Raw genomic sequence first — 11,548 nt, forward strand, 5'->3', positions numbered from 1 at the left:
TTGTGCTCACTATAAACACCAAGCGTGAAATGATAGCCAAAGTTGAGAGTGGACAGAAAATGGCTGATGTTGCGAGACAGTATGGCTTGAACAGGTCTACAACAGAGCTCATTCTAGGCAGAAAAAAGGGCAGGGTGCAAAAGTTTAAAAAAAGGGCAATATTATTCTAAAAACGCAATAATTTCCTTCTATGTGCTTTACATGTTCTATTAAAAAACATTGTCAATTAGTAAAAGAATTTTTTTTTTTACTTTACTAAAAGTTGCAAAGCAATCATATTAATAACTAATTTTTATTAATAAATTAACATATATATCGAGTTAATTAGCTAATTAGCTTAGTAATTTATTTAAAATGCATGCATATATTAATAAAATAATAAATGTATGTTTTTTAGTGTCTGTAGTTATGATTTAATAATTAAAATGAATAATAACAATTATGATTTAATGATAGTGGAAGTAGCTGCTAACTTTCAAAGACAAGTGCAACAAGGGGGTGTGATGGCTACTTTCCCTTTCCCATATAAATCCATGTATTGACAGCAATGACAAAATAAATAAAAAGAGTTAAAAATAACAAAAGTTTAAGAAATCCATTGTTGAGCTTGGGGAAAAAATAAAGAATGGTTGAGGAAAGAAAGGGCAAAAAGGGTATGGAGTCTATTACATCAGGGCACTAATTTACTTCAGGGGCAACAGGGTAGATTCTTTCGACTCAAAGGGCAGCAGGGTGCTGCGCCCTGTTCACCCTGCCTAGAATGAGCTCTGGTCTACAGTATGCACAATATTAGCTAAGAAAGATATCATCAAGAAGACTCAAGCAGCTGAAGGAGTAACGAAAATCACATCTGCGAAGCAAAGAAGTGCCATCCATGATAAAATGGAAAGGTTGCTTTTAGTTTGGATAAATGAACGGGAAATGAAACGAGATGTAACTAGCATGCATATCATTCAAGAGCAGGCTAGAGAAATTTTTGAGAAATTGAAAGAACAAACTCCAGGTTCGACATCCGAGGAGTTAGAATTCAAAGCTACCACTGGCTGGTTTACAAAGTTTAAAAGAAGGTCTAGAATTAAACATGTTTTAATGCATGGTGAGTCTGCTAGTGCAGATAAAGAAGCAGCTGAGAAGTACTGTCTTAAATTTCAAGAATTCATTGAAACAGACGGGTATCGTCCACAACAAATATTTAATTGTGATGAAACTGGTTTGTTTTGGAAGCGCATGCCGAACCGTACCTACATCACGAAAGATGAGAAAAGTGTTCCTGGGCATAAACCTATGAAATACCGATTGACGTTACTTTTGGGAGCTAACGCTAGTGGTGATATGAAGCTTAAACCACTTCTCTTTTACCACTCTGAGAATCCCAGAGCATTAAAAAAAATTCCATAATTAAGAGCAAACTGCCAGTAATGTGGAGATCGAATCAGAGGGCATGGGTCATGCAGTATCTTTTCAAAGAATGGCTCTTTAAAGTTTGTGCCCCGAGCATCAAGGACTACCTTGATACCAATGACTTGCTGTTGAAAGCACTGCTGCTATTGGACAATGCACCAGGACACCCAAAGGATCTTGAAGATAATTTGTTGACAGACTTTCCCTGGCTGACTGTTTAGTTTTAACCTCCGAATATGACTTCGCTGATTCAGCCGATGGATCAGGAGGATATATTGCGGCTTTCAAGAGGTTGTACACTCGCATGCTGTTTCGTCGCTGTCTTGAAGCAAGCCAATTCTCCTCAACAATGACTTTAAAAAAGTTTTGGAAAGAAAAATTTGACATTCTTGAAGCTATTCGTATCATTCAAAAGGCGTGGTCAGAAGTCACACAGCGACAGTTGATTTCTGCTTGGCGGAAGCTGTGCCCATCCTTTGTTTAAGGAGATGGAGGTGATCAGGGAGACACCCCTGAAATTATGACAACTGCTAGAGATCTGGAATTGGAGGTGAACGAGGATGACATAGAAGAGTTCATAATGGGACATGAAGATGAACTGACGACAGAAGAACTCCAAGAAATTTTGAATGAAGAATACCAAGAAACACAGTGAAATGTGTCTCCTTCTGAACAAGAGGATGACGAAAGAGGACCAATGCCGACATCTGCCATTAAAGATCGTTTGAAAAAGTGGGAGGATGTTAGAGCAATGGTCTTAGAATAGCACCCAAACCAAGCTGATGTCAGTAGGGTTGGGGATCTTTACAACAACAATGCTATTAATTACTTCCGGAAAATCCTGAAAAAGAGAGAAAAGCAATCGACATTGGACATGTTCTTCAACGCCCCATAAGCAAAAAATGAAAAGGACTGATTAATATGCAAGACTATATTTATGTATTATTTTTTTAAAAAACTTACTAAGAAATTATACATTTTTCAAAATTTAATTTTTAGGGTCTCCAGAACGAATTAATCGATTTCACATAGAAGTCTATAGTGAATCGATGATCGGTTAACAAACAATTTGGATAGCGAACATAGTCTTGGAACGGATAATGTTCGTTAACCAATCACCCACTGTATTTAAAATTTGATTTCTGTACTTTGGATCAACTTTGACTTGCACACTTGTCTATCAATAAATATTTTTTTTAAAGGTAAGATAAATTAGTCTAAGGTACTGTACAGAAAAGATCTTAAGCCGTTAGATAAATCTTTTGATAAATCTCAATTTTGAAATTTATTTTTGCTGCTAGTTAGTTGATTGAATTTGGATACTCATGCAATTTAAACTTATTTTCCCTGTAGACAGTATAAGTTAACATAAATTTTGTTAATTCCAAATATAATAAATACTATACAATACTTTATTAGAATATTTGAAAAATTTATAGCTTCACTAAAAAAAAAGGCTTCTACATATTGTGTATATTGGCCATTGAAAAATATATTTATGCTAACTGGACTTGTACACACCTGAGACTTATCTAAGGTACAATATAGATTTCTTCTAGGCTAATTTAAGTCCTAGGTACTAGGTCTAAGGTAAAGCTAAAAATTTTCTGTGAACACAAAATTTCAATTAAAAAACTTTTTGCAAGCAATTTATTTGTTCTTATAACTAGTTTCAATCTTTTCCAATACCATCTAATTTGCACAAAATTTGTTCGAAAATCACAGACTTTTTTTTTTAGAGTGTTATAATTTGAATAAAACTATATTGATTATTATACACACCAGAATAAATTTCTTTAAATGTAACAGCTTTTTGAAAATACTAAATTAGTTATAGTTGTATCATAATTTTCTAAATTTGGCCTAATTGTGTAGAATGTGAGAGTCCTGACACTGGCTGCTTTTTTAATAAGGAGTAACATGAATTTTTTTTACGCACATGAACTTAGAACATTTGTGTAAATGATGAATATCTGAGTACAACAAGCAAACTTTTTTGATTTTGATAAGTCTAACAATTTTTTTTTTAAAAATTGGTATTTATTATAGAGAGAAAGTAATTTTAGTACTTATCCAAGAGAATTCTAATTCTATTCTGTTTTCAAATGTACATACAATTAAGGTTTATTTATCAATAAAATTAATTGAACAAATTATTCAGCAATTTAAAAATCTAGACAAGTCTGGTACAAACTTAGAAAACCTTAATTTAGTAGCCAACACAGAAGATAGTCCCGATTGAAACAGGTACCAAATCAGGTTTATGTTTTTCAAAGGGCATCGCAGCCTGCCTTTTTATTGTTGGTGCTAATGCACCCTGTGGCATTTTTTAAATCACATATAAGCCTTACCCCTTTTTTTCCTTCCAAAGAATCAACTTTAAGCATTCTTGGCGTTGAAAGGTTTTTTTCTGCTTTTGGAATGTCTATCCCTATTGTATTCAACCTACTAATTCCTAGTAAAGGTGCACTCACATTCAATTGTTTATTCTAGATTCTACAGCTCATTCCACAATGCTGAAAATTGTCAGTTTCAAAATTGGTCAACTTGTTCATTTACTTGTGCCTCACCTATTGGTAAAGCAAATCCCTGGCAGACAATGCACGCTGCTCGGATGTTCTCATTACGCAAAATGCACTACTAACAGATCAAAATAATTAAAGTAAAAATTTGATTTGATTTGTACAGTAAAAATTTGATTACTTAAAACAATGTAAATCCTAGTTTATTTAACATCATAAAGTTGAATCAACTATAGACAGAAAGAAATTTTGCAAAAGAGGTTAGGCAAAATTTTGTTTTCTTTTGGAGAAAGACGAAATGGAAGTCTTCAACTATTTTAAATAAGTGAAGGGGGAGACAGAAAAGTGAAAATGATAGAAAATAGTTATCTAATTTCTAAGAAAGATAATTTAATATTGATATATTAAAAAATTGTGAGAGATGCTGCCAGTCATTTGGGTGTACAGCATTACGCTACATTGTGTTTTGTAGTAAAAAAACTATTTGATTTAGAAATTTAAAATTATGATGGCATACAAAAAAATGTGCAGAGAATACCATGAAATTAAAAAATATAAATTTGATAATAAGTTTAAGAATGATTGACTGTTAAACTTGTACTAAAAAATTTTCTATGCTATTTCTCTTATTAGTTAGAGTTTTGACAATTGACATGCTGATAGAGCTATTTTAATTTGTGAACTAAATTAGAGTTCTTCTTTTCCCCCAAATTGATGAGCTATTGCAATATTTTTCTCTTTTTACTCAGGGTATGTGATTGCCCTCCAACTTAAAAAAAAAAAAAAAAGAATATTTGCCTTGATCATTAATATTTTGTCATAATAATTCTTTTTCTTCTTCTTTAAGAACGCATTTTACAGGACACACGGTTTTAAAAAGAGTTATTTGGATTTCTTTTCTGTAAATTTCTCTCAGTAGACAGGAAATAAAAAAACTAGGTTCCATAAAAGTCAAAACCAGTATTCTTTTATTCAAAAAGTGTAATCCAAAATGTATAACTTAAAAAGTAAACAGAATCCTCTTTTTCGCAAAAGGATGAATTAGATACTAAATCAGTTATTGGAACATAAATGTTCTTGTTTATCCCACATTTTTTACTGAATCCTTTTCTATTTTTGTCTTTTCAAGCTAGTCATGCACAGGTGTTTTTCATGCATTGTAAGCAAATTTTTTTCCCCCAAAGTGGAGTTTTATCCTTAATAATTTCAATTTTATGATTTGATTCAAAATCGAAACAAGTTAAGTTATGTCTTTACAGCAGTGTTATTAATGTAATTATTTCTTATATCAAAAAGTAGAAGTTGACTGAAAGAGTAGAAAAAAATCTTTTTTTTTAAAAAAAAAGGTTTTTAAAAATTTGCAGACAATTTTAAATTAATTCAATCTTTCTTACAAGCTAAAAAAAAAAAAATTTCTAAACTATGCATTTGTGAACTCTAAGATATGCATAAATTTTAAGTATTTCTTTAAAAAAAATAAAAATATGAAAAAGCAAAAAAGAAATTATAAAATTAGCAGCGTACACCAGTGCCGGTTATTTTATCAATAAACATTTCAAATCAATAAATAGTTCTATAAATTTAAATAAATATGGCTTTTCTTTATTTTTTGCATGTGTGGGTAAAATACTGAGTAAATCTTCCATAAGAAGTCATAAAAATGAATATGTAGTATATTTTATCTGAAGTCGGAAGTATTAGATGATACTGTGAAACTGTTTTGAGGCATCTGAGCACTAACCCAAATAATGAAGATATTCATCTTCTTAAATGGCTTGTTTAGGATTTGAAAAATACCAATTGCTAAAATTGAGTAATTTGTTTTTAGACAAAGTTTCATTTTATACTGGTTTAAATCTAATGAATGTTTATAATCTAGCGAAAGTTTTATTTCACTTGACAAAAAGTGCACTTCTAAACATTTTTTTACTACAGAAACAGAATACACATAGAAGCTGACCATCATTATACCATACTAAGTTTCCGAAGAGATGCATAAAGAACTTACTTGATATTTTATGATTAATTATATAATTATAATAAAATTAGATGAGATCATCAGAGCATAAAAAAATGTAGCTGATTGTTCAGAGATTTTTGTGTTTTTTATTAAAAAACCCACAAAACTCGGAACAAACAGTTTTGTATTGATTTTGCTATAAAACCATTTTCTTTCTCTTTAATTGGTTTCTTGTAATTATATAAAAAAATAAATAAAAAATAATTATAATTGCTTCCAAAATAATTCTGAGAACAATTACAAACAATTTAAATAGGTCATCACATAATCAATACATAACAGTGATTTTTTACATGCTACTATTTGCATAACATTCACGAATAAGTTAAAAATTAAGGCACATTATCTTAGAAGTATTCTTATTTTGTTTTCTTATTAGTTATTACTTATTTCCTTATAAATTATTAGCATTTTTTTCTCATAAGTTACAAATTAAGACAACTATCAAGAAATAAATTTTTTTTGTGTTTGTATAAAAAAACTCTTTTCAGAAACCAAGAAAAAACATTTTAAATAAAAAACAAAAAGGGTAAAAATTTAAAAAGCATACATTAAGAATAGAGGTCTCAGTTCTGAAATTGTCTGTTATAAGAAAAATGTTTATACACTTACATCTGAAGAATTCCAGCTAATAAGCAACGAGGTGTTAAGGTAATACATGCCATTGCTCCTAAAGCTAATGCAGCTGTAATAATAAAATTTTTATTAAGCATGCACAATTTTTTGATAAGAAGCAAAAATATTTTGAGAATTATATGATTGAAGCTATTAGCCATTTAAATGTTTAGAATCAAAACCATTAAAGAAAGATATTTCTCCCGAAACTTTCAAACAAGTTACTCATATTATGATTCGAGATCTTTAGCTCTTTACAGGTTTTTGCAAAATTTTTTATATGGCAGGCTGATATTGATATTCGTGATGAATTTTGTTTTGGTTGTTTGCTAGCAAAAAAATAAAAGCTCATGACATATGAAACTCATTGACATGAACTCATTGACATATGAAAATGGGCAATTCCATGGTTACTCTTGTTACATGTATAGTGGTGATGCACATTGCAGAAATATAGGAAAACAGCACATCTACATGGTTATTTTTGATTTAAAAAAAATATTTTTAAATTAAGATAAACTTTTATAAATATTTGGTTACTCTTGTTACACTACTATTAACAATTAAATTGTTCTTTTCTATGACAGCAGTACATAATTTTTTAATGCTAACTGAAAAAAGGATACTAACATATTATAAAATATAATACTTTAACAAAGCATACAAAATTACTACATGATTAAGTACTTGGAACTTGGCACTGAAATTAAAAAATTTTGGTTATAAAAAAAAAACTAAAAAACCTGAAAAATTTTACTAAAAAATAATATGTAATACATATATTCAATTTTAATGAAAAAATTAAACCACTATGCAGGATTTAAGAATGTGTATCATGTTTCGTATTTTATATAAAATATCATGTTTCATATTCACATGATTTAAAAGTCACTATCATGACTCGTGTTCAAGTGACTTAAAAATTACACATCAAAATTCGTATTCACACGGTTTTAAAACGAAACATCAAGATCCACGGGATTTTAAACTGAAACTTCAACATTCATATTCACACAGCTTTAAAATTAAATTTTGAGATACATATCCATGCGATTTTAAAATCAAACAAGATTCATATTAATGCAATATTAAAATCAAATATTGAGATTCATATTCTCGAAACTTTAAAACAAAACACCAAGATTCGTATCTAAGCGATTTTAAAATGAAACAAGATTCCTATTCAAGCAATTTTAAAATTAAACGTTGAGATTCAAATCCACGCAATTTTAAAATTTGATTTTGAGATTCGTATTTGACCAACCATAACCAAGATTAGTATTAACGAGATTTTAAAATCAAATATCGAGGATCACATTCACCAGATTTTGAAGTCCAGCATCGAGATTCATATAAATGCAATTTTAAAATCAAACATCAATATTTGTATTCACGTGATTTTAAAATTATATGTCAAGATTTGTATTTGCATGAGTTAAAAATTAAAAGAAAAAAAAACAAACATTTAAAGGTTTGCTGAGTGGTGGTTACAAATTATACCCTTCAAGTTGATTCCTTTCTGTGATGTTCTTTTAGTTTCTTGTGGGGCCACTGACTATGATACGGAAATCATCCCAAAAAATCCCAGATTTTCGAACGAATTTCACCAAAATAAGGTGATGACGAAAGGGCTAAAACTAGTTTCAATAGTTAATCAATGTATACAGTAAGTCTTTAGTTGAGATTTTGTGTTCGTAAATTATTTTTCCTTTTATTCAAGTTTGACAATCACTACAGAATAATAGGCAATTTATGTATTAGTATTTTATATTTCAGAAAACCTATTGTTTTGAGAAAATACATACTTACACTTTTACACCTGGTTATAAACATTACATACACGTTAGTACATAATACGATGAATAATAATAAAACAAAAACAAGACAATGAATCATTATTAGAAATAAAAAAAATATATATAATCTTTGTTGCTAGAAACAGTGCAAAAACAGAACATAATTTTTACGTAATAAAACTCTTTATACTATGAGTAAAAATATAATGAACTAAACAATCTGCTCAGAAAAATATAATTTAGAGCACCCAGTCTGAAGACACTAATTTTGATGGTAGTAAATACCTAAATTAATTTCAATTATTGAGTTTATGAATTGAGCATTAACTAACCAACTGCACTTATGCTGCCCATGAACCTAACACCATATCTTATCCACCATGGAAATTCATCACCAACTGCAGTTTGCTGAGGTCGTACAGGACCAGTAGAAGGCTCGGGTTTCATCATTTTTATAACTTAAGTATTTAAATTTTACAGTTTATTATGGATCAGATGAACGGTATTTAATGAATCCAAAATATGACAAGCATGTAAACAAAATTTCAAGACTTTATGTTCAGGCAAAGAGCATCATTTATGATTCACTTTAACCTCTAGTTCAGCTGAATGCTTCGAAGTAGGTAGGTACTTTACTAACGTCACACTAGAGGTGAGGAATGAATTGCTTTGGTAGCCGACCAAGTGGGAAAGTTTCACTAATTGTCATTCCCAACGTCATTTCATATATTTGAAGGAGCTATTCTCACTGCATGAAAAATAAATTTGTTCCAAAATTTATTTTAAACAGGAAAAAGGCATATTTTTTTGTTGAAAAAAGGGCAATTTTAGCGTCACTTTAGTTTTGATCATACAATTTATGCAATCAATAAATATGTAAGTCATTATTTGAAGTTCTTTTCAATATAAAATATTTCAATTTGTGATCTCAATGTTCGAATACGCCATCTGGGGAGTAAGCCGGTTCCATGTCTTGACCCTTCCCTCTCCTCTTTCCTCCTCTTCTCAGTTGTATAAGAATGTACAGTGCAAAGAAAAAGAAAGAAAAAAGATGTCAACCTGAATAACTTTTGTTCTAATGATTGGATTTTCACGTACTACAGTCTTAATGGTTTCGGGGGTGATTTCAAATGTGCTTTGTAATTAATACTAACTATTAATAAAGTTACGAAATCAGTCACAAAACCCCACTTTCTTTGAATAAGCATATTTCTTTACATACTTGGATTCCTGACCCTCAAAATAGAGGTGGTAAATAAAATTTCGAAAAGATTGGATCATAAATTGGAGGGCTAATAAATTATATATATTTGGTAATAGTTAAAAAAGAAACAGCCAAGCAAAGTCACCGCCGCAAATGAATATTTTAAGATAAACCATAGACCAATTCAAGAGAGGAATACCTAATCTTACTCCGTTGCAAAACAATCAAGTTCACACAATAAAATAAATTTGAAATATAATGTTCTGTGATTGCTCGGAAAGGATTATTTTTTAATAGTCAAAAGAAAATACCTCGAAGTTTCTAAGCAATAGACAGTTTTTCAGTTGATTTCTGACTAAAAAACAAAATTTTTCTCTTTTTATTCTCCTTTGAAAAGAAAATTTGAATCGAATTATGAATTATTCTACGATTTCAGAATTATTTACGATATTACAAGCTTTTAGAATTTGAATACATGAACATGTTATCTGACATTATTGCTTTTTTTAAAATTTTTTTACTTCATTTATACAAGAATTTCACACTAAAATCAAATTTACTTAAGTTATTATAATTATGGATGGTGTTTTCAATATCAACAACAATCTCGAGTTCTTGACCTGCTCTACTTCCGATTAGAAAGTATACAGCTGCTTACTACAGCTTATTCTGCGAGGCAATATTTTTGCACAGATATTTTTTTTTAATAAAAGAAATAAATTATATAACTTCTGAGCTCAAATCTGTAGTATTTCATAAGATATTGACGATATCAAGTGATTCTGGTGAGTTTCGAGAGAAAATTTGTTTTAGTCCTTTATAAATGTATTATTTAAAAAAAAAGACATTGTTGCTAGGTTTAAAAAGAACTCGCCTCTTTGGCAGTCCTGATTTGGACTCTTTTTACTTGTTTATTACTGTTCTTCTTGCAAGACGCGCAATTTTTTATATTAGCGTTATAGGATACTCTTCGAGAAGCGAGATTAAGTTTATTTCACAAATTATCACTTAGGTTAAAATTTTGAACTTGGTATATTGTTGACAAGCTAACACGTGTTTTACATTGATTTTTTTTTCAAATGACGATTCTTATTTTTGGAAATGACAGATCATCAAATGACGATTCTTATTTTTGGAAATGACAGATCATCAAATGACGATTTTTTTTAAACACAAATAATAAATCAGGTAACAAATACATTTCATACAAGAAATACTACTCAAGAGTTTTAAACACAATGATCACGTTGTGAGCCAAATGGCTTTAAAATAGACCGGAAGCGTACATGCAGACCATACCACGTATTAGATACTTGGCGATTGCAGTTGGAATTGGCGATGATAACGCGTAAATGTAGTTGGAGAACGAAATTACATTAGCCTAAACCGCAATTCAATATTTTTTTTCTCTCCTCGTCGACCTCGTCGATGAATAAAATAAAGAAAATAAATTAATGAAAGCTTTTGTTGGTGTTTTTCATTAAAATTTCATTTTTTCAAAATAAGTTATTCATAGGAGGTATTCATAGTTAATCATATATATAGGGGAGAGTCGGGTAGCCCTGCCCACTTAAGGAGTATTGCTTATATTTCTGTATAATATTGAGTAATAATCAATATTTTTGTATGTTTCTATTGTTTTACCATTTAAGTAAATAATGCAAAAAGAATAAACCAAAAAAAGAATAGTTTAACTTAAAAAAATAGAAATTTAGCTCATTTCAAAATGTGTCAGTTACAAAAATTATGTTTTTTGACTGTTTTTTCAATTATAAATGAAAATGACCAATGTATTGACAATACATAAACCTCATTTATCATTTTTATCATAAAATTATTTTATTTATCACATATTTATATACTTTTAGTGAATTATATCATTTAATAACAACAAATGTCACATAAATACTTAAAACTTTTGAAAATAATCTTTTTTTAATACAACAATTAATGTCCGACGGCCCATTGACTTGAAAAAATATTCTATACA

General features: G+C 29.6%; 1 protein-coding gene across 1 annotated transcript in view; it reads right to left on the bottom strand.

The window, feature by feature from the left end:
* Positions 1–8,994, bottom strand: part of fwe (calcium channel flower) — a 28,177-nt gene extending 19,183 nt beyond the window's left edge. Inside the window, exons 1-2 of the mRNA XM_016060567.4 lie at positions 8,687–8,994; positions 6,556–6,628 (exon numbers count right to left, since the gene is read on the bottom strand). Of these exons, the coding sequence (XP_015916053.1) occupies positions 6,556–6,628; positions 8,687–8,804 (191 nt within the window). The 5' untranslated portion in view covers positions 8,805–8,994. The remainder of the gene's footprint in view (positions 1–6,555; positions 6,629–8,686) is intronic.
* Between the last annotated feature and the right edge of the window lie 2,554 nt (positions 8,995–11,548).

The sequence above is a fragment of the Parasteatoda tepidariorum genome, chromosome 12 (genome assembly GCF_982258835.1).
Source record: "Parasteatoda tepidariorum strain Cologne lab strain chromosome 12, Ptep-v5.0, whole genome shotgun sequence".
In the NCBI taxonomy this organism is placed as follows: domain Eukaryota; kingdom Metazoa; phylum Arthropoda; class Arachnida; order Araneae; family Theridiidae; genus Parasteatoda; species Parasteatoda tepidariorum.